The sequence below is a fragment of the Camelina sativa genome, chromosome 9, assembly GCF_030686135.1.
Source record: "Camelina sativa cultivar CO46 ecotype springtype chromosome 9, ASM3068613v1".
Classification (NCBI taxonomy): Eukaryota; Viridiplantae; Streptophyta; class Magnoliopsida; order Brassicales; family Brassicaceae; genus Camelina; species Camelina sativa.
In genome coordinates, this window is record NC_141888.1 from 11767416 (window position 1) to 11792089 (window position 24674).

The following is a 24674-nucleotide window of genomic DNA, read 5'->3' on the forward strand; positions in this document are numbered from 1 at the left end:
CTTTTGCAATGTTATTCTTCATATATTTGTCTTCGTCTCTTTGATTTCTCATTACTAAAATGAATTCCCCTGTAGTTTCATTCGAGAATCTCAAAGCTGGCCGCCTTCACCAACAGATCGTCGGAAGGATGCTTCGTCACTGGCCTGCTCGCAATGTCAAAAAAGGAGGCCAACTCATGGGCGTCGACTTCCTACTTATTGATGAGAAGGTTGTTTCCATCTTAACTAGACTTTTCATGTTTTCGTTTTTTTACAACTCTATCTAATTTGAAGTTTTTTTTGTAGAGTTGTGTCATCCATGGGTCGATTAATGTGACCCACCTTTCAAAATTCAAGAACTCGCTATGTGATGGGGCAATATATATTGTGTCTGACTTTGAAGTCACAAGAAGCAACTCCCGTTTTAAGCTAACTGATTCCCCCTTTTCAATACGCTTCACACCAAGCACTGTTTTTGATCAAACTGAAGAGTCTTTTGGTAGCATTCCGGAAGAGTTTTTCAGGTTTCGGACTCATGAGCAATTGGTTTCTCTTACCAACACCAATACAGATCTTCCAGGTGTGTTTATTTTTCCCATTGATACAATATTCCCCTGTTTGTATATTTACTGTATCTCTCTCTATGATAACTTTTGTAATCAACCTCTCATAAGTTGACTTCATGACTATTTTTGCTCTAACATTAGATGTAATGGGCGAAGTCTATTCCAGCAAAGTATATCGGAATGGAATGACACAAACGTTGCAGAGGATGTTAGTCCATCTATGTCTTGAAAGGTCAGTTCCCACTGTCTTCTATCTCTTTAGTTCAGTGATGTATTTGGTTCTTATATTTTCCCTTCATCATTACTTTCATCACATATTTTCTTTTATTGCAGTGGGGAGAAAGTGCGATTAAGTGCCTTTGACGATCATGCGTCGTCATTGGAAAATGTTTTCAGCGAGAAAGACAGAGGGACTAACATATTGCTAGCTACAAATCTAAACCCAAAGTTGTTTGGAGGTGCATCACTTGATTAACTTCATTCATTTACAGTTGACTTTATGCCATTTTTACTTCGCATGAAAACTTACCCAACGTCTCTCCACAGGTGAACTCTACCTTAATGCCACGTCTGGGACCAAATTTTATTCAGACGGAGACTAAGCATCAACAAAACAGTTTGCTGATAGGTAATGAAAAGGTTTAGCCTTATTCGTTGAGATTCAGTCATTCATACGATGTTTTAAATCCCTTAACCATACTTACCTACATGACTAAACAGGCTAAAGGGGAAAGCAAAAGCAGACGCTAACTCAATTTCATCATTCCATGGAGTATCGAAGATTGAACAAGTGTCCATTCATGATCTGAATCAGTTTGTTGCAACTGGAAATCCAAAGGTTCGACTCCCCTCATTTAGTAGCTTAATTAATCGAACATATATAACCGTTCATGTAAACTCTATAATCTTAAGGAACTTCCTTATGTTTTTTAAGGAACCGTTCATATAAACATAAGAAACAGAAACGCAATTAGCGAACTTCCTTATGTTTTTTAATTGTCATGTGGTTATTCCAAGAGACCTTGCCTACATCCCACAAGTTTTTCAGTTTTACCTTCTCCTGTATTTTCTTTCAATGATTATATGATTTTGATAATTAGGATATTTAAGTAATATTGAGTGACATTTTAAGTTTCTTTTTTTTCCTCAAAAGTGAATTCATATAAACATAAGGAACCGTTAATTGCGTTTCTATTTCTTATGTTTATATGAATTCACTTTTGAGGAAGTTCGCTAATTGCATTTCTGTTTCTTATGTTTATATGAACGGTTCATTACTCTATAAACTCTATAATCTTAAGGAACCGTTCATATAAACATAAGGAAGTTCGCTAATTGCGAACATGCAATATACCGCGTGGAACTGGTTGTGGACGACGGCATAACCACCTGCGTTTTCGTAGCCTTTGATAAGGACATGGTGAAGCTAACCAAGATACAGGCATCCACACTCTCTTCTCAGATGGTATGTAAATAATCTACTAAACTTTTCATGTTTGTTCATTACTTGCAAACATTTTATTTTAAAAGACACCATCCTATTTTTTTTCTAAATTCTTTTCGTTTTCTTCAGACTGACGGCGAATTAATCTCAGACTCTTATGCTCCAATACCTCAAAAAATCTTGGATATTGTTGGAAAGAAATTTACTTTCCAGATTAAGCTGACTGACTTCAATTTCACTCCTCACCATCAGTCATTTACTGTATCACGTATTTATGAGACTATTGAGGTGCCTCCTGGTCCAACCTTCCGTCAGGTAATCTTAAAACCACACCTATACAACTCTCGGTTTCGATTGACCTTATTGTTTTCTTAACTATTTAATATGTCTTAAAAGGCAGGCACAAACTGGAGATAATCTGAATTTAGGTGTTACTGGGTGTGCTAACATTCCAACTGAGCCAAACTTGAGAAGCACATCCTCTGAAGCAGATAAGACATCAGTTGAAAACACCTATGGTTCTGGAGATTTACCAGAGGAAACTTCAACTTCGACAGCAAGGCACACGAAGCAGAAGAAACAGAAACGCAATTAGCAAACTTCCTTATGTTTTTTAATTGTCATGTGGTTATTCCAAGAGACCTTGCCTACATCCCACAAGTTTTTCAGTTTTACCTTCTCCTATATTTTCTTTCAATGATTATATGATTTTGATAATTAGGATATTTAAGTAATATTGAGTGACATTTTAAGTTTCTTTTTTTTCCTCAAAAGTGAATTTCATTGATTTAGCAAATGTCTTTACACAGGGCTTCCAATAACCAAATTGGCTTTAGTCCAGAGTTTACATAATAAACATTATCAATACATTCATGCTTGGCTAATGCATTTGCTACATTTCAATCTTTGTGATCTTCGTTTATGATCTTCATGTTTGATGATAAGTTTTTAACAACATACTTCCAAAAAAAGGACAATACCTGATGATAAGTTTAAAATCTATGACACCTGGTGTCAACAAGCCAATTGTCTACTCGAGGGTTTAAATCAACCGACGGTGAAGTTACAACAAATTTAGGTTCATTACATATAAAACAGTGAGGAACTAAATGTATTTTGACCATCCACCTAAAAGCTCCATTAAGAAATTACTAAAGCTTAGGGCTTCTTCTTCTTCATCCACCTAAATTATAAGCTCCACTGCAGTACATTAAAACCTTACATTACCAAAGTATCGTACTCTTTATCATTAAGAAGTTCATCAGTTGTCGGAGCGGATCTCCTAGCGTTAGAAATGACAATCATGACAGTAAATAGATTAATAGGCATAATCTCCAATAGGTCATTCAATATAGCATTAAGAATGTGACTCTCCAACACTGCCTAATCTTTTCCACTTTATCTAAACGTTACACATTTATAACCGTCCATCAAAGACATTTACCAATCACAATAAGAGTAATTTTTTCTCATACTCTAATCTAATCTAATCTCAAATATTACAAAGAAAGTGTTAAGTCTTTTTAGATTATCAAGCAGTGTAGTGTATTTTCAGACATTCAGACCTATTGAAACAATGAAAGATGGAGAAAAGGGTCAAGGCAGCAGGAAAAGGAAAGAGAAATACAGTAAAGAAAAAGCAAGACTGTAGGCAAATAAAAGAGTATTCAAGAAAAGTAATCTCCTACATGCTCATGTGTATATTTTTATCTTGGTGACGTTTCACCAGTACTTAACTAACGTCCATAGAAATTTGTTATATTCTTACAGATGCAAAGCTACGCCAACCATGGCTTTGTGAAAAATACTACAGTGAAGGACCTAAACACAACTTCAAGGAATCAGTTGCCAGAATCAGTAATTTCCTGGACTCGAAACACAACTCTTGTGTATTAGATATACGCAGCACTCTTATGTTCAATTGAAAATTTGCAGGACTATGTACAAGAGCACGGCGATTACGGCGTGGAATTATGTTAGCTAAACACAATACAAAGAAACCAAAAGGTAGAACAAAATATTCTAATGTCTATACTTACTTACGCACCATATATGCATTGTTGCCAAAATCCTTTGACAAAATGTATAACTAACTAATCCAATGCAATGCAATGCAACTAACTAATTATAAGAGTTTGAGATAGATGTGGAGAGTTTAAAAGCCACTTATACACATTTTGTCCCAAAACAGGCTAAAACCAAGGAAACATTGCTTAAAAGCTGTAAACAGCTATGTTAGTGTTTCTGGGGATAAAATGTGTCTTAATCCAATGGTACTGACTAATTATAAGAGTAATGTGTCTTAATCCAATGCAACTAACTAATTATAAGATTTTGAGATAGATGTGGAGAGTTTAAAAGCACTTATACCCATTTTGTCCCAAAACAGGCTAAAACCAAGAAAACATTGCTTAGAAGCTGTAAACAGATATGTTATTTTTTATGGGGTTAAAATGTGTCTTAATCCAATGCAACTAACTAATTATAAGACTTTGAGATAGATGTGGAGAGTTTAAAAGCCACTTATACCCATTTTGTCCCAAAAAAGGCTAAAACCAAGAAAACATTGCTTAGAAGCACTAAACAACTTTGTTAGTGTTTCTGGGTTAAAATGTGCCTTAATCCAATGCAACTAACTAATTATAAGAGTTTGAGATAGATGTGGAGAGCTTAAAATCCACTTATACCCATTTTATCCCAAAACAGGCTAAAACCAAGAAAACATTGCTTAGAAGCTGTAAACAGCTATGTTAGTGTTTTTGGGGTTAAAATGTGTCTTAATCCAATGCAAATGACTAATTATAAGACTTTGAGATAGATGTGGAGAGTTTAAAAGCCACTTAAATCCATTTTGTCCCAAAACAGGCTAAAACCAAGAAAACATTCCTTAGAAGCACTAAACAGCTTTGTTAGTGTTTCTGGGGTTAAAATGTGTCTTAATCCAATGCAACTAACTAATTATAAGAGTTTGAGATAGATGTGGAGAGTTTAAAAGCCACTTATACCCATTCTGTCCCAAAACAGGCTAAAACCAAGAAAACATTGCTTTAAAGCTGTAAACAGCTATGTTAGTGTTTCTGGGGTTAAAATGTGTCTTAATCCAATGCAACTGACTAATTATAAGAGTTTGAGATAGATGTGGAGAGTTTAAAAGCTACTTATACCCATTCTGTCCCAAAAGAGGCTAAAACCAAGAAAACATTGCTTAGAAGCACTAAACAGCTTTGTTAGTGTTTCTGGGGTCACAATGTGTCTTAATCCAATGCAACTGACTAATTATAAGAGTTTGAGATGGATTTGGAGAGTTTAAAAGCCATTTATACCCATTTTGTCCCAAAGCAGGCTAAAACCTGAGAAAACATTGCTTAGAAGCTGTAAACAGCTTTTTATTGTTTCTGGGGTTAAAATATGTCTTAATCCAATGCAACTAACTAATTATAATACTTTAAGATATATGTGGAGAGTTTAAAAGCCACTTATACCCATTCTGTCCCAAAACAGGCTAAAACCAAGAAAACATTGCTTAAAAGCTGTAAACAGCTATGTTAGTGTTTCTGGGGTTAAAATGTGTCTTAATCCAATGCAACTGACTAATTATAAGAGTTTGAGATAGATGTGGAGAGTTTAAAAGCCACTTATACCCATTCTGTCCCAAAAGAGGCTAAAACCAAGAAAACATTGCTTAGAAGCACTAAACAGCTTTGTTAGTGTTTCTGGGTCACAATGTGTCTTAATCCAATGCAACTGACTAATTATAAGAGTTTGAGATGGATTTGGAGAGTTTAAAAGCCATTTATACCCATTTTGTCCCAAAGCAGGCTAAAACCTGAGAAAACATTGCTTAGAAGCTGTAAACAGCTTTTTATTGTTTCTGGGGTTAAAATGTGTCTTAATCCAATGCAACTAACTAATTATAATACTTTAAGATATATGTGGAGAGTTTAAAAGCCACTTATATCCATTATGTCCCAAAACAGGCTAAAACCAAGAAAACATTGCTTAGAAGCTCCAAACAGCTATGTTATTGTTTCTGGGGTTAAAATGTGTCTTAATCCAATGCAACTAACTAATTCTAAGACTTTGAGATAGATGTGGAGTGTTTTAAAGCCACTTATACCCATTTTGTCCTAAAACATGCTAAAACCAAGAAAACATTGCTTAGAAGCACTAAACAGCTATGATAGTGTTTATGGGGTTAAAAAGTGTCTTAATCCAATGCAACTAACTAATTATAAGAGTTTGAGATTGATGTGGAGAGTTTAAAAGCCACTTATACCCATTTTGTCCCAAAACAGGCTAAAACCAAGAAAACATTACTTAGAAGCACTAAACAGCTTTGTTAGTGTTTATGGGGTTAAAATGTGTGTTAATCCAATGCAACTAGCTACTTATAAGAGTTTGAGATAGATGTGGAGAGTTTAAAAGCCACTTATACCCATTTTGTCCCAAAACAGCCTAAAACCAAGAAAACATTGCTTAGAAGCACTAAACAGCTTTGTTAGTGTTTCTGGGGTTAAAATGTGTCTTAATCCAATGCAACTAACTAGTTATAAGAGTTTGAGATGGATGTGGAGAGTTTAAAAGCCACTTATTACCCATTTTGTCCAAAAACAGGCTAAAACCAAGAAAACATTGCTTAGAAGCTGTAAACAGCTATGTTAGTGTTTCTGGGGTTAAAATGTGTCTTAATCCAATGCAACTGACTAGTTAAAAGAGTTTGAGATGGATGTGGAGAGTTTAGAAGCCACTTATACCCATTCTGTCCCAAAACAGGCTAAAACCAAGAAGACATTGCTTAGAAGCACTAAACAACTATGTTAGTGTTTCTGGGGTTAAAATGTGTCTTAATCCAATGGACCTAACTAATTATAAGAGTTTGAGATAGATATGGAGAGTTTAAAAGCCACTTATACCCATTCAGTCCCAAAACAGGCTAAAACCAAAAAGACATTGCTTAGAAGCACTAAAAAGCTATGCTAGTGTTTATGGGGTTAAAATGTGTCTTAATCCAATGCAACTGACTAGTTATAAGAGTTGGAGATGGATGTGGAGAGTTTAAACGCCACTTATACCCATTTTGTCCCAAAACAGGCTAAAACCAAGAAAACATTGCTTAGAAGCTATAAAAAGCTATGTTAGTGTTTCTGGGGTCAAAATGTGTATTAATCCAATGCAACTAACTAATTATAAGACTTTGAGATAGATGTGGAGAGTTTAAAAGCCACTTATACCCATTTTGTCCCAAAACAGGATAAAACCAAAAAATCATTGCTTAGAAGCACTAAACAGCTATGTTAGTGATTATGGGGTAAAAATGTGTCTTAATTCAATGCAACTAACTTTACAGCTTCTAAGCAGTGTTTTCTTGGTGTTAGCCTGTTTTGGGACAAAATGGGTATCAGTGGCTTTTAAACTCTCCACATCCATCTCAAACTCTTATAACTAGTTAGTTGCATTGGATTAAGACACATTTTAACCCCATAAACATTAGCATAGCTTTTCAGTGCTTCTAAGCAATGTCTTCTTGGTTTTAGCCTGTTTTGGGACTGAATGGGTATAAGTGGCTTTTAAACTCTCCATATCTATCTCAAACTCTTATAATTAGTTAGTTCCATTGGATTAAGACACATTTTAACCCCAGAAACACTAACATAGCTGTTTAGTGCTTCTAAGCAATGTCTTCTTGGTTTTAGCCTGTTTTGGGACAGAATGGGTATAAGTGGCTTTTAATCTCTCCACATCTATCTGTAACTCTTATAATTAGTCAGTTGCATTGGATTAAGACACATTTTAACCCCAGAAACACTAACATAGCTGTTTAGTGCTTCTAAGCAATGTCTTCTTGGTTTTAGCCTCTACTGGGACAAAATGGGAATAAGTGGCTTTTAAACTCTCCACATCTATCTCAAAGTCTTATAATTAGTTAGTTCCATTGGAATAAGACACAATTTAACCCCATAAAACCTTACATAGCTGTTTACAGCTTCTAAGCAATGTTTTCTTGGTGTTAGCCTGTCCCAAAACACTAGCATAGCTGTTTAGTGCTTCTAAGCAATGTTTTCTTGGTTTTAGCCTGTTTTGGGACAAAATAAGTATAAGTGGCTTTTAAACTCTCCACATCTATCTCAAAGTCTTATAATTAGTTAGTTGCATTGGCTTAAGACACATTTTAACCCCATAAACACTAACATAGCTGTTTACAGCTTCTAAGCAATGTTTTCTTGGTGTTAGCCTGTTTTGGGACAAAATGAGTATAAGTGGCTTTTAAACTCTCCACATCTATCTCAAAGTCTTATAATTAGTTAGTTCCATTAGGATTAAGACACATTTTAACCCCATAAACACTAACATAGCTGTTTACAGCTTCTAAACAATGTTTTCTTGGTTTTAGCATGTTTTGGGACAAAATGGATATAAGTGGCTTTTAAACTCTCCACATCCATCTCAAACTCTTATAACTAGTCACTTGCATTGGATTAAGACACATTTTAACCCCAGAAACACTAACATAGCTATTTACAGCTTCTAAGCAATGTTTTCTTGGTTTTAGCCTGTTTTGGGACAAAATGGATATAAGTGGCTTTTAAACTCTCCACATAAATCTCAAACTCTTATAGTTAATTAGGTGCATTAGATTATGACACATTTTAACCCCATAAACACTAACATAGCTGTTTACAGCTTTTAAGCAATGTTTTCTTGGTGTTAGCCTGTTTTGGGACAAAATGGGTATAAGTCGCTTTTAAACTCTCCACATCAATCTCAAACTCTTATAATTAGTTAGTTGCATTGGATTAAGACACATTTTAACCCCAGAAACACTAACATAGCTATTTACAGCTTCTAAGCAATGTTTTCTTGGTTTTAGCCTGTTTTGGGACAAAATGGGTATAAGTGGCTTTTAAACTCTCCACATCTATCTCAAAGTCTTATAATTAGTTAGTTCCATTGGATTAAGACACATTTTAACCCCATCAACACTAACATAGCTATTTACAGCTTCTAAGCAATGTTTTCTTTGTTTTAGCCTGTTTTGGGACAAAATGGATATAAGTGGCTTTTAAACTCTCCACATCCATCTCAAACTCTTATAACTAGTCAGTTGCATTGGATTAAGACACATTTTAACCCCAAAGACACTAACATAGCTATTTACAGCTTCTAAGCAAAGTTTTCTTGGTTTTAGCCTGTTTTGGGACAAAATGGGTATAAGTGGCTTTTAAACTCTCCACATAATTCTCAAACTCTTATAGTTAGTAAGTTGCATTCGATTAAGACACATTTTAACCCCATAAACACTAACATAGCTGTTTAAAGCTTCTAAGCAATGTTTTCTTGGTTTTAGCCTGTTTTGGGACAAAATGGGTATAAGTGGCTTTTAAACTCTCCACATCCATCTCAAACTCTTATAACTAGTCAGTTGCATTGGATTAAGACACATTTTAACCCCATAAACACTAACATAGCTGTTTAGTTCTTCTAAGCAATGTCTTCTTGATTTTAGCCTGTTTTGGGACAGAATGGGTATAAGTGGCTTTTAAACTCTCCACATCTATCTCAAAGTTTTATAATTAGTTAGTTGCATTCGATTAAGACACATTTTAACCCCAGAAACACTAACATAGCTGTTTAGTGCTTCTAAGCAATGTCTTCTTGGTTTTAGCCTGTTTTGGGACAGAATGGGTATAAGTGGCTTTTAAACTCTCCACATCTATCTCAAACTCTTATAATTAGTCAGTTGCATTGGATTAAGACACATTTTAACCCCAGAAACACTAACATAGCTGCTTAGTGCTTCTAAGCAATGTCTTCTTGGTTTTAGCCACTATTAGGACAAAATGGGAATAAGTGGCTTTTAAACTCTCCACATCTATCTCAAAGTCTTATAATTAGTTAGTTCCATTGGATGAAGACACATTTTAACCCCATATACACTAACATAGCTGTTTACAGCTTCTAAGCAATGTTTTCTTGGTGTTAGCCTGTCCCAAAACACTAACATAGTTGTTTAGTGCTTCTAAGCAATGTCTTCTTGGTTGTAGCCTGTTTTGGGACAGAATGGGATAAGTGGCTTTTAAACTCTCCACATCTATCTCAAAGTCTTATAATTAGTTAGTTGCATTGGCTTAAGACACATTTTAACTCCATAAACACTAACATAGCTGTTTACAGCTTCTAAGCAATGTTTTCTTGGTGTTAGCCTGTTTTGGGACAAAATGGGTATAAGTGGCTTTTAAACTCTCCACATCCATCTCAAACTCTTATAACTAGTCAGTTGCATTGGATTAAGACACATTTTAACCCCATAAACACTAACATAGCTGTTTACAGCTTCTAAGCAATGTTTTCTTGGTTTTAGCCTGTTTTGGGACAAAATGGGTATAAGTGGCTTTTAAACTCTCCACATCCATCTCAAACTCTTATAACTAGTCAGTTGCATTGGATTAAGACACATTTTAACCCCATAGACACTAACATAGCTGTTTAGTGCTTCTAAGCAATGTCTTCTTGGTTTTAGCCTGTTTTGGGTCAGAATGGGTATAAGTGGCTTTTAAACTCTCCACATCTATCTCAAAGTCTTATAACTAGTTAGTTGCATTGGATTAAGACACAGTTTAACCCCAAAAACACTAACATAGCTGTTTAGTGTTTCTAAGCAATGTCTTCTTGGTTTTAGCCTGTTTTAGGACATAATGGGTATAAGTGGCTTTTAAACTCTCCACATCTATCTCAAACTCTTATAGTTAGTCTGTTGCATTGGATTAAGACACATTTTAACCCCAGAAACACTAACATAGCTGTTTAGTGCTTCTAAGCAATGTTAGCTTGGTTTTAGCCTCTATTGGGACAAAATGGGAATAAATGGCTTTTAAACTCTCCACATCTATCTCAAAGTCTTATAATTAGTTAGTTCCATTGGATTAAGACACATTTTAACCCCATAAACACTAACATAGCTGTTTACAGCTTCTAAGCAATGTTTTCTTGGTGTTAGCCTGTCCCAAAACACTAACATAGCGGTTTAGTGCTTCTAAGCAATGTCTTCTTGGTTTTAGCCTGTTTTGGGACAGAATGGGTATAAGTGGCTTTTAAACTCTCCACATCTATCTCAAAGTCTTATAATTAGTTAGTTGCATTGGATTAATACACATTTTAACCCCAGAAACACTAACATAGCTGTTTAGTGCTTCTAAGTATTAGAGAGTAAGAAAGGAAGGGAAGAGATCAAGTGGTTGGTGAAAGGGAAGGAAGTCGCTTTCACCAACACCAAACCGAGAATGTCTCTTTCAACTCTCATCTTCCTCTCTAACGGTCATATGGCATTTGTTTCCCTATATTAAGTTGTAATTCAGCTCATATGTATGATATCACAACATTATTCAGTAGAAGAGAAACCGATTTCCTCTCTACACTTGTGTTCTTGTTCATATCAACAATGTAGAGAGTTTAGGATTAGCGGTTAGGGGCTGCCCTTAAGGCAGCCTATTCTCTTCTCAAATATCACCTAAACTCTTCTCTATTTATTGCTTTACTTAGCCTAGTTTATGGGGAGTTCATCACAAGTTGATGTTCTTCTCTTCCCCTTGAGATCGAGTTAGTTTATTGTGGGTATAAGGAGATTCAATCATTGGGAGTTGTCTCTCCTTGGACAAGAGCTGTCTCTCTTGAAATCCCAACACTAAGCAATGTCTTCTTGGTTTTAGCCTGTTTTGGGACAGAATGGGTATAAGTGGCTTTTAAACTCTCCACATCTATCTCAAACTCTTATAATTAGTTAGTTGCATTGGGTTAAGACACATTTTAACCCCAGAAACACTAACATAGCAATTTACAGCTTTTAAGCAATGTTTTCTTGGTTTTAGCCTGTTTTGGGACAAAATGGGTATACGTGGCTTTTAAACTCTCCACATCAATCTCAAAGTCTTATAATTAGTTAGTTGCACTCGATTAAGACACATTTTAACCCCAGAAATGTGTTAGTGTTTTATAACCCCATAAACACTAACATAGCTGTTTAGTGCTTCTAAGCAATGTCTTCTTGGTTTTAGCCTGTTTTGGGACAGAATGGGTATAAGTGGCTTTTAAACTCTCCACATCAATCTCAACTCTTATAGTTAGTTAGTTGCATTGGATTAAGACACATTTTAACCCCATAAACACTAACATAGCTGTTTAGAGCTTCTAAGCAATGTTTTCTTGGTTTTAGCCTGTTTTGGGACAAAATGAGTATAAGTGGCTTTTAAACTCTCCACATCTATCTCAAAGTCTTATAATTAGTTAGTTGCATTGGCTTAAGACACATTTTAACCGCATAAACACTAACATAGCTGTTTACAGCTTCTAAACAATGTTTTCTTGGTGTTAGCCTGTTTTGGGACAAAATGGGTATAAGTGGCTTTTAAACTCTCCACATCTATCTCAAAGTCTTATAATTAGTTAGTTCCATTGGATTAAGACACATTTTAACCCCATAAACACTAACATAGCTGTTTACAGCTTCTAAGCAATGTTTTCTTGGTTTTAGCCTGTTTTGGGACAAAATGGATATAAGTTGCTTTTAAACTCTCCACATCCATCTCAAACTCTTATAACTAGTCAGTTGCATTGGATTAAGACACATTTTAACCCTAGAAACACTAACATAGCTATTTACAGCTTCTAAGCAATGTTTTCTTTGTTTTAGCCTGTTTTGGGACAAAATGGGTATAAGTGGCTTTTAAACTCTCCACATCAATCTCAAACTTTTATAGTTAGTTAGTTGCATTGGATTAAGACACATTTTAACCCCATAAACACTAACATAGCTGTTTACAGCTTCTAAGCAATGTTTTCTTGGTTTTAGCCTGTTTTGGGACAAAATGGGTATAAGTGGCTTTTAAACTCTCCACATCCATCTCAAACTCTTATAACTAGTCAGTTGCATTGGATTAAGACACATTTTAACCCCATAAACACTAACATAGCTGTTTAGTGCTTCTAAGCAATGTCTTCTTGGTTTTAGCCTGTTTTGGGACAGAATGGGTATAAGTGGCTTTTAAACTCTCCACATCTATCTCAAAGTCTTATAACTAGTTAGTTGCATTGCATTAAGACACATTTTAACCCCAGAAACACTAACATAGCTGTTTAGCGCGTCTAAGCAATGTCTTCTTGGTTTTAGCCTGTTTTGGGACAAAATGGGTATAAGTGGCTTTTAAACTCTCCACATCTATCTCAAAGTACTATAATTAGTTAGTTCCATTGGATTAAGACACATTTTAACCCCATAAACACTAACATAGCTGTTTACAGCTTCTAAGCAATGTTTTTTTGGTGTTAGCTTGTCCCAAAACACTAACATAGCGGTTTAGTGCTTCTAAGCAATGTCTTCTTGGTTTTAGCCTGTTTTGGGACAGAATGGGTATAAGTGGCTTTTAAACTCTCCTCATCTATCTCAAAGTCTTATAATTAGCTAGTTCCATTGGATTAAGACACATTTTAACCCCATAAACACTAACATAGCTGTTTACAGCTTCTAAGCAATGTTTTCTTTGTTTTAGCCTGTTTTGGGACAAAATGGGTATAAGTGGCTTTTAAACTCTCCACATCTATCTCAAAGTCTTATAATTAGTTAGTTCCATTGGATTAAGACACATTTTAACCCCATAAACACTAGCATAGCTGTTTACAGCTTCTAAGCAATGTTTTCTTGGTTTTAGCCTGTTTTGGGACAAAATGGGTATAAGTGGCTTTTAAACTATCCACATCTATCTCAAACTCTTATAATTAGTTAGTTGCACTGGATTAAGACACATTTTCACCCCAGAAACACTAACATAGATGTTTACAGCTTCTAAGCAATGTTTTCATGGTTTTAGCCTGTTTTGGGACAAAATGGGTATAAGTGGCTTTTAAACTCTCCACATCTATCTCAAAGTCTTATAATTAGTTAGTTCCATTGGATTAAGACACATTTTAACCCCATAAACACTAGCATAGCTGTTTACAGCTTCTAAGCAATGTTTTCTTGGTTTTAGCCTGTTTTGGAACAAAATGGGTATAAGGGGCTTTTAAACTATCCACATCTATCTCAAACTCGTATAATTAGTTAGTTGCATTGGATTAAGACACATTTTAACCCCAGAAACACTAACATAGCTGTTTACAGCTTCTAAGCAATGTTTTCTTGGTTTTAGCCTGTTTTGGGACAAAATGGGTATAAGTGGCTTTTAAACTCTCCACATCTATCTCAAAGTCTTATAATTAGTTAGTTCCATTGGATTAAGACACATTTTAACCCCATAAACACTAGCATAGCTATTTACAGCTTCTAAGCAATGTTTTCTTGGTTTTAGCCTGTTTTGGGACAAAATGGGTATAAGTGGCTTTTAAACTATCCACATCTATCTCAAACTCTTATAATTAGTTAGTTGCATTGGATTAAGACACATTTTCACCCCAGAAACACTAACATAGCTGTTTACAGCTTCTAAGCAGTGTTTTCTTGGTTTTAGCCTGTTTTGGGACAAAATGGGTATAAGTGGCTTTTAAACTCTCCACATCTATCTCAAAGTCTTATAATTAGTTAGTTCCATTGGATTAAGACACATTTTAACCCCATAAACACTAGCATAGCTGTTTACAACTTCTAAGCAATGTTTTCTTGGTTTTAGCCTGTTTTGGGACAAAATGGGTATAAGTGGCTTTTAAACTATCCACATCTATCTCAAACTCGTATAATTAGTTATTTGCATTGGATTAAGACACATTTTAACCCCAGAAACACTAACATAGCTGTTTACAGCTTCTAAGCAATGTTTTCTTGGTTTTAGCCTGTTTTGGGACAAAATGGGTATAAGTGGCTTTTAAACTCTCCACATCTATCTCAAAGTCTTATAATTAGTTAGTTCCATTGGATTAAGACACATTTTAACCCCATAAACACTAGCATAGCTGTTTACAGCTTCTAAGCAATGTTTTCTTGGTTTTAGCCTGTTTTGGGACAAAATGGGTATAAGTGGCTTTTAAACTATCCACATCTATCTCAAACTCTTATAATTAGTTAGTTGCATTGGATTAAGACACATTTTCACCCCAGAAACACTAACATAGCTGTTTACAGCTTCTAAGCAGTGTTTTCTTGGTTTTAGCCTGTTTTGGGACAAAATGGGTATAAGTGGCTTTTAAACTCTCCACATCTATCTCAAAGTCTTATAATTAGTTAGTTCCATTGGATTAAGACACATTTTAACCCCATAAACACTAGCATAGCTGTTTACAGCTTCTAAGCAATGTTTTCTTGGTTTTAGCCTGTTTTGGGACAAAATGGGTATAAGTGGCTTTTAAACTATCCACATCTATCTCAAACTCGTATAATTAGTTATTTGCATTGGATTAAGACACATTTTAACCCCAGAAACACTAACATAGCTGTTTACAGCTTCTAAGCAATGTTTTCTTGGTTTTAGCCTGTTTTGGGACAAAATGGGTATAAGTGGCTTTTAAACTCTCCACATCTATCTCAAAGTCTTATAATTAGTTAGTTCCATTGGATTAAGACACATTTTAACCCCATAAACACTAGCATAGCTGTTTACAGCTTCTAAGCAATGTTTTCTTGGTTTTAGCCTGTTTTGGGACAAAATGGGTATAAGTGGCTTTTAAACTCTCCACATCTATCTCAAACTCTTATAATTAGTTAGTTGCATTGGATTAAGACACATTTTAACCCCATAAACACTAACATAGCTGTTTAGTGCTTCTAAGCAATGTTTTCTTGGTTTTAGCCTGTTTTGGGACAAAATGGGTATAAGTGGCTTTTAAACTCTCCACATCTATCTCAAAGTCTTATAATTAGTTAGTTCCATTGGATTAAGACACATTTTAACCCCATAAACACTAGCATAGCTGTTTACAGCTTCTAAGCAATGTTTTCTTGGTTTTAGCCTGTTTTGGGACAAACTGGGTATAAGTGGCTTTTAAACTATCGACATCTATCTCAAACTCTTATAATTAGTTAGTTGCATTGGATTAAGTCACATTTTCACCCCAGAAACACTAACATAGCTGTTTACAGCTTCTAAGCAGTGTTTTCTTGGTTTTAGCCTGTTTTGGGACAAAATGGGTATAAGTGGCTTTTAAACTCTCCACATCTATCTCAAAGTCTTATAATTAGTTAGTTCCATTGGATTAAGACACATTTTAACCCCATAAACACTAGCATAGCTGTTTACAGCTTCTAAGCAATGTTTTCTTGGTTTTAGCCTGTTTTGGGACAAAATGGGTATAAGTGGCTTTTAAACTCTCCACATCTATCTCAAACTCTTATAATTAGTTAGTTGCATTGGATTAAGACACATTTTAACCCCATAAACACTAACATAGCTGTTTAGTGCTTCTAAGCAATGTTTTCTTGGTTTTAGCCTGTTTTGGGACAAAATGGGTATAAGTGGCTTTTAAACTCTCCTCATCTATCTCAAAGTCTTATAATTAGCTAGTTCCATTGGATTAAGACACATTTTAACCCCATAAACACTAACATAGCTGTTTACAGCTTCTAAGCAATGTTTTCTTTGTTTTAGCCTGTTTTGGGACAAAATGGGTATAAGTGGCTTTTAAACTCTCCACATCTATCTCAAAGTCTTATAATTAGTTAGTTCCATTGGATTAAGACACATTTTAACCCCATAAACACTAGCATAGCTGTTTACAGCTTCTAAGCAATGTTTTCTTGGTTTTAGTCTGTTTTGGGACAAAATGGGTATAAGTGGCTTTTAAACTATCCACATCTATCTCAAACTCTTATAATTAGTTAGTTGCACTGGATTAAGACACATTTTCACCCCAGAAACACTAACATAGCTGTTTACAGCTTCTAAGCAATGTTTTCATGGTTTTAGCCTGTTTTGGGACAAAATGGGTATAAGTGGCTTTTAAACTCTTCACATCCATCTCAAACTCTTAGAATTAGTCAGTTGCATTGGATTAAGACACATTTTAACCCCAGAAACACTAACATAGCTGTTTAGTGCTTCTAAGCAATGTCTTCTTGGTTTTAGCCTGTTTTGGGACAGAATGGGTATAAGTGGCTTTTAAACTCTCCTCATCTATCTCAAAGTCTTATAATTAGCTAGTTCCATTGGATTAAGACACATTTTAACCCCATAAACACTAACATAGCTGTTTACAGCTTCTAAGCAATGTTTTCTTTGTTTTAGCCTGTTTTGGGACAAAATGGGTATAAGTGGCTTTTAAACTCTCCACATCTATCTCAAAGTCTTATAATTAGTTAGTTCCATTGGATTAAGACACATTTTAACCCCATAAACACTAGCATAGCTGTTTACAGCTTCTAAGCAATGTTTTCTTGGTTTTAGCCTGTTTTGGGACAAAATGGGTATAAGTGGCTTTTAAACTATCCACATCTATCTCAAACTCTTATAATTAGTTAGTTGCACTGGATTAAGACACATTTTCACCCCAGAAACACTAACATAGCTGTTTACAGCTTCTAAGCAATGTTTTCATGGTTTTAGCCTGTTTTGGGACAAAATGGGTATAAGTGGCTTTTAAACTCTCCACATCTATCTCAAAGTCTTATAATTAGTTAGTTCCATTGGATTAAGACACATTTTAACCCCATAAACACTAGCATAGCTGTTTACAGCTTCTAAGAAATGTCTTCTTGGTTTTAGCCTGTTTTGGGACAGAATGGGTATAAGTGGCTTTTAAACTCTCCTCATCTATCTCAAAGTCTTATAATTAGCTAGTTCCATTGGATTAAGACACATTTTAACCCCATAAACACTAACATAGCTGTTTACAGCTTCTAAGCAATGTTTTCTTTGTTTTAGCCTGTTTTGGGACAAAATGGGTATAAGTGGCTTTTAAACTCTCCACATCTATCTCAAAGTCTTATAATTAGTTAGTTCCATTGGATTAAGACACATTTTAACCCCATAAACACTAGCATAGCTGTTTACAGCTTCTAAGCAATATTTTCTTGGTTTTAGCCTGTTTTGGGACAAAATGGGTATAAGTGGCTTTTAAACTCTCCACATCTATCTCAAAGTCTTATAATTAGTTAGTTCCATTGGATTAAGACACATTTTAACCCCATAAACACTAGCATAGCTGTTTACAGCTTCTAAGCAATGTTTTCTTGGTTTTAGCCTGTTTTGGGACAAAATGGGTATAAGTGGCTTTTAAACTATCCACATCTATCTCAAACTCTTATAATTAGTTAGTTGCATTGGATTAAGACACATTTTCACCCCAGAAACACTAACATAGCTGTTTACAGCTTCTAAGCAGTGTTTTCTTGGTTTTAGCCTGTTTTGGGACAAAATGGGTATAAGTGGCTTTTAAACTCTCCACATCTATCTCAAAGTCTTATAATTAGTTAGTTCCATTGGATTAAGACACATTTTAACCCCATAAACACTAGCATAGCTGTTTACAGCTTCTAAGCAATGTTTTCTTGGTTTTAGCCTGTTTTGGGACAAAATGGGTATAAGTGGCTTTTAAACTATCCACATCTATCTCAAACTCGTATAATTAGTTATTTGCATTGGATTAAGACACATTTTAACCCCAGAAACACTAACATAGCTGTTTACAGCTTCTAAGCAATGTTTTCTTGGTTTTAGCCTGTTTTGGGACAAAATGGGTATAAGTGGCTTTTAAACTCTCCACATCTATCTCAAAGTCTTATAATTAGTTAGTTCCATTGGATTAAGACACATTTTAACCCCATAAACACTAGCATAGCTGTTTACAGCTTCTAAGCAATGTTTTCTTGGTTTTAGTCTGTTTTGGGACAAAATGGGTATAAGTGGCTTTTAAACTATCCACATCTATCTCAAACTCTTATAATTAGTTAGTTGCACTGGATTAAGACACATTTTCACCCCAGAAACACTAACATAGCTGTTTACAGCTTCTAAGCAATGTTTTCATGGTTTTAGCCTGTTTTGGGACAAAATGGGTATAAGTGGCTTTTAAACTCTTCACATCCATCTCAAACTCTTAGAATTAGTCAGTTGCATTGGATTAAGACACATTTTAACCCCAGAAACACTAACATAGCTGTTTAGTGCTTCTAAGCAATGTCTTCTTGGTTTTAGCCTGTTTTGGGACAGAATGGGTATAAGTGGCTTTTAAACTCTCCTCATCTATCTCAAAGTCTTATAATTAGCTAGTTCCATTGGATTAAGACACATTTTAACCCCATAAACACTAACATAGCTGTTTACAGCTTCTAAGCAATGTTTTCTTTGTTTTAGCCTGTTTTGGGACAAAATGGGTATAAGTGGCTTTTAAACTCTCCACATCTATCTCAAAGTCTTATAATTAGTTAGTTCCATTGGATTAAGACACATTTTAACCCCATAAACACTAGCATAGCTGTTTACAGCTTCTAAGCAATGTTTTCTTGGTTTTAGCCTGTTTTGGGACAAAATGGGTATAAGTGGCTTTTAAACTATCCACATCTATCTCAAACTCTTATAATTAGTTAGTTGCACTGGATTAAGACACATTTTCACCCCAGAAACACTAACATAGCTGTTTACAGCTTCTAAGCAATGTTTTCATGGTTTTAGCCTGTTTTGGGACAAAATGGGTATAAGTGGCTTTTAAACTCTCCACATCTATCTCAAAGTCTTATAATTAGTTAGTTCCATTGGATTAAGACACATTTTAACCCCATAAACACTAGCATAGCTGTTTACAGCTTCTAAGAAATGTCTTCTTGGTTTTAGCCTGTTTTGGGACAGAATGGGTATAAGTGGCTTTTAAACTCTCCTCATCTATCTCAAAGTCTTATAATTAGCTAGTTCCATTGGATTAAGACACATTTTAACCCCATAAACACTAACATAGCTGTTTACAGCTTCTAAGCAATGTTTTCTTTGTTTTAGCCTGTTTTGGGACAAAATGGGTATAAGTGGCTTTTAAACTCTCCACATCTATCTCAAAGTCTTATAATTAGTTAGTTCCATTGGATTAAGACACATTTTAACCCCATAAACACTAGCATAGCTGTTTACAGCTTCTAAGCAATATTTTCTTGGTTTTAGCCTGTTTTGGGACAAAATGGGTATAAGTGGCTTTTAAACTCTCCACATCTATCTCAAAGTCTTATAATTAGTTAGTTCCATTGGATTAAGACACATTTTAACCCCATAAACACTAGCATAGCTGTTTACAGCTTCTAAGCAATGTTTTCTTGGTTTTAGCCTGTTTTGGGACAAAATGGGTATAAGTGGCTTTTAAACTATCCACATCTATCTCAAACTCTTATAATTAGTTAGTTGCATTGGATTAAGACACATTTTCACCCCAGAAACACTAACATAGCTGTTTACAGCTTCTAAGCAGTGTTTTCTTGGTTTTAGCCTGTTTTGGGACAAAATGGGTATAAGTGGCTTTTAAACTCTCCACATCTATCTCAAAGTCTTATAATTAGTTAGTTCCATTGGATTAAGACACATTTTAACCCCATAAACACTAGCATAGCTGTTTACAGCTTCTAAGCAATGTTTTCTTGGTTTTAGCCTGTTTTGGGACAAAATGGGTATAAGTGGCTTTTAAACTATCCACATCTATCTCAAACTCGTATAATTAGTTATTTGCATTGGATTAAGACACATTTTAACCCCAGAAACACTAACATAGCTGTTTACAGCTTCTAAGCAATGTTTTCTTGGTTTTAGCCTGTTTTGGGACAAAATGGGTATAAGTGGCTTTTAAACTCTCCACATCTATCTCAAAGTCTTATAATTAGTTAGTTCCATTGGATTAAGACACATTTTAACCCCATAAACACTAGCATAGCTGTTTACAGCTTCTAAGCAATGTTTTCTTGGTTTTAGCCTGTTTTGGGACAAAATGGGTATAAGTGGCTTTTAAACTCTCCACATCTATCTCAAACTCTTATAATTAGTTAGTTGCATTGGATTAAGACACATTTTAACCCCATAAACACTAACATAGCTGTTTAGTGCTTCTAAGCAATGTTTTCTTGGTTTTAGCCTGTTTTGGGACAAAATGGGTATAAGTGGCTTTTAAACTCTCCACATCTATCTCAAAGTCTTATAATTAGTTAGTTCCATTGGATTAAGACACATTTTAACCCCATAAACACTAGCATAGCTGTTTACAGCTTCTAAGCAATGTTTTCTTGGTTTTAGCCTGTTTTGGGACAAACTGGGTATAAGTGGCTTTTAAACTATCGACATCTATCTCAAACTCTTATAATTAGTTAGTTGCATTGGATTAAGTCACATTTTCACCCCAGAAACACTAACATAGCTGTTTACAGCTTCTAAGCAGTGTTTTCTTGGTTTTAGCCTGTTTTGGGACAAAATGGGTATAAGTGGCTTTTAAACTCTCCACATCTATCTCAAAGTCTTATAATTAGTTAGTTCCATTGGATTAAGACACATTTTAACCCCATAAACACTAGCATAGCTGTTTACAGCTTCTAAGCAATGTTTTCTTGGTTTTAGCCTGTTTTGGGACAAAATGGGTATAAGGGGCTTTTAAACTATCCACATCTATCTCAAACTCGTATAATTAGTTAGTTGCATTGGATTAAGACACATTTTAACCCCAGAAACACTAACATAGCTGTTTACAGCTTCTAAGCTTCTAAGCAATGTTTTCTTGGTTTTAGCCTGTTTTGGGACAAAATGGGTATAAGTGGCTTTTAAACTCTCCACATCTATCTCAAAGTCTTATAATTAGTTAGTTCCATTGGATTAAGACACATTTTAACCCCATAAACACTAGCATAGCTGTTTACAGCTTCTAAGTAATGTTTTCTTGGTTTTAGCCTGTTTTGGGACAAAATGGGTATAAGTGGCTTTTAAACTATCCACATCTATCTCAAACTCTTATAATTAGCTAGTTGCATTGGATTAAGACACATTTTAACCCCATAAACACTAACATAGCTGTTTAGTGCTTCTAAGCAATGTTTTCTTGGTTTTAGCCTGTTTTGGGACAAAATGGGTATAAGTGGCTTTTAAACTCTCCACATCTATCTCAAAGTCTTATAATTAGTTAGTTCCATTGGATTAAGACACATTTTAACCCCATAAACACTAGCATAGCTGTTTACAGCTTCTAAGCAATGTTTTCTTGGTTTTAGCATGTTTTGGGACAAAATGGGTATAAGTGGCTTTTAAACTGTCCACATCTATCTCAAAGTCTTATAACTAGTTAGTTGCATTGGATTAAGACACATTTTAACCCCAGAAACACTAACATAGCTGTTTAGTGCTTTTAAGCAATGTCTTCTTGGTTTTAGCCTGTTTTGGGACAGAATGGGTATAAGTGGCTTTTAAACTCTCCACATCTATCTCAAACTCTTATAGTTAGTCAGTTGCATTGGATTAAGACACATTTTAACCCCAGAAACACTAACATAGCTGTTTAGTGCTTCTAAGCAATCTTAGCTTGGTTTTAGCCTCTATTGGGACAAAATGGGAATAATTGGCTTTTAAACTCTCCACATCTATCTCAAAGTCTTATAATTAGTTAGTTCCATTGGGTTAAGACACATTTTAACCCCATAAACACTAACATAGCTGTTTACAGCTTCTAAGCAATGTTTTCTTGGTGTTAGCCTGTCCCAAAACACTAACATAGCGGTTTAGTGCTTCTAAGCAATGTCTTCTTGGTTTTAGCCTGTTTTGGGACAGAATGGGTATATGTGGCTTTTAAACTCTCCACATCTATCTCAAAGTCTTATAATTAGTTAGTTCCATTGGATTAAGACACATTTTAACCCCATAAACACTAACATAGCTGTTTACAGCTTCTAAGCAATGTTATCTTTGTTTTAGCCTGTTTTGGGACAAAATGGGTATAAGTGGCTTTTAAACTCTCTACATCTATCTCAAAGTCTTATAATTAGTTAGTTCCATTGGATTAAGACACATTTTAACCCCATAAACACTAGCATAGCTGTTTACAGCTTCTAAGCAATGTTTTCTTGGTTTTAGCCTATTTTGGGACAAAATGGGTATAAGTGGCTTTTAAACTATCCACATCTATCTCAAACTCTTATAATTAGTTAGTTGCATTGGATTAAGACACATTTTCACCCCAGAAACACTAACATAGCTGTTTACAGCTTCTAAGCAATGTTTTCTTGGTTTTAGCCTGTTTTGGGACAAAATGGGTATAAGTGGCTTTTAAACTCTCCACATCTATCTCAAAGTCTTATAATTAGTTAGTTGTATTGGATTAAGACACATTTTAACCCCATAAACACTAGCATAGCTATTTACAGCTTCTAAGCAATGTTTTCTTTGTTTTAGCCTGTTTTGAGACAAAATGGGTATAAGTGGCTTTTAAACTATCCACATCTATCTCAAACTCGTATAATTAGTTAGTTGCATTCGATTAAGACACATTTTAACCCCAGAAACACTAACATAGCTGTTTACAGCTTCTAAGCAATCTTAGCTTGGTTTTAGCATGTTTTGGGACAAAATGGGAATAAGTGGCTTTTAAACTCTCCACATCTATCTCAAAGTCTTATAACTAGTTAGTTGCATTGGCTTAAGACACATTTTAACCCCAGAAACACTAACATAGCTGTTTAGTGCTTTTAAGCAATGTCTTCTTGGTTTTAGCCTGTTTTGGGACAGAATGGGTATAAGTGGCTTTTAAACTCTCCACATCTATCTCAAACTCTTATAGTTAGTCAGTTGCATTGGATTAAGACACATTTTAACCCCAGAAACACTAACATAGCTGTTTAGTGCTTCTAAGCAATCTTAGCTTGGTTTTAGCCTCTATTGGGACAAAATGGGAATAAGTGGCTTTTAAACTCTCCACATCTATCTCAAAGTCTTATACTCCCTCCGTTTCAAAATATAGGAGGCTTAAGGTAAAGCACACATATTAAGATAATTTTCTTTTCTTTTAAAAAGTATCATATATATTTAAATTAAAAAAGATTCAACCAATAATAAAGAAGACTGCATAAGTAATGATTACAGATTATTAAATATATATTAAAATTTGCATGGAAAATTACAAGATATCTTATATTTTGAAACAAAGAAAAGAGGCTAAAACATCTTATATATTGAAACGGAGGGAGTAATTAGTTAGTTCCATTGGGTTAAGACACATTTTAACCCCATAAACACTAAGATAGCTGTTTACAGCTTCTAAGCAATGTTTTCTTGGTGTTAGCGCTTCCCAAAACACTAACATAGCGGTTTAGTGCTTCTAAGCAATGTCTTCTTGGTTTTAGCCTGTTTTGGGACAGAATGGGTATATGTGGCTTTTAAACTCTCCACATCTATCTCAAAGTCTTATAATTAGTTAGTTCCATTGGATTAAGACACATTTTAACCCCATAAACACTAACATAGCTGTTTACTGCTTCTAAGCAATGTTTTCTTTGTTTTAGCTTGTTTTGGGACAAAATGGGTATGAGTGGCTTTTAAACTCTCCACATCTATCTCAACGTCTTATAATTAGTTAGTTCCATTGGATTAAGACACATTTTAACCCCATAAACACTAGCATAGCTGTTTACAGCTTCTAAGCAATGTTTTCTTGGTTTTAGCCTGTTTTGGGACAAAATGGGTATAAGTGGCTTTTAAACTATCCACATCTATCTCAAACTCTTATAATTAGTTAGTTGCATTGGATTAAGACACATTTTCACCCCAGAAACA

At 34.9% G+C, this 24674-nt stretch overlaps 1 protein-coding gene across 1 annotated transcript; it reads left to right on the forward strand.

Annotated features, from left to right (window-relative positions):
• Positions 1 to 59: 59 nt before the first annotated feature.
• Positions 60 to 2584, forward strand: LOC147938102 (uncharacterized). Its single transcript, XM_087465471.1, has 9 exons — positions 60 to 209; positions 286 to 559; positions 687 to 777; positions 879 to 1003; positions 1092 to 1143; positions 1266 to 1402; positions 1847 to 2010; positions 2119 to 2304; positions 2390 to 2584. The coding sequence occupies exons 1-9, from the start codon at positions 60 to 62 to the stop codon at positions 2582 to 2584; spliced, it is 1374 nt and encodes a 457-aa protein (XP_087321597.1).
• The last annotated feature ends 22090 nt before the right edge of the window (positions 2585 to 24674 follow it).

Bases quoted from the DNA above. Each gene is read 5' to 3' on its own strand.
- LOC147938102 (XM_087465471.1), top strand. From the start codon at position 60: ATGAATTCCCCTGTAGTTTCATTCGAGAATCTCAAAGCTGGCCGCCTT. The intron at 778-878 runs GTCAGTTCCCAC...CTTTTATTGCAG, and splicing joins GTCCATCTATGTCTTGAAAG to TGGGGAGAAAGTGCGATTAA. The intron at 2,011-2,118 runs GTATGTAAATAA...CGTTTTCTTCAG, and splicing joins CCACACTCTCTTCTCAGATG to ACTGACGGCGAATTAATCTC.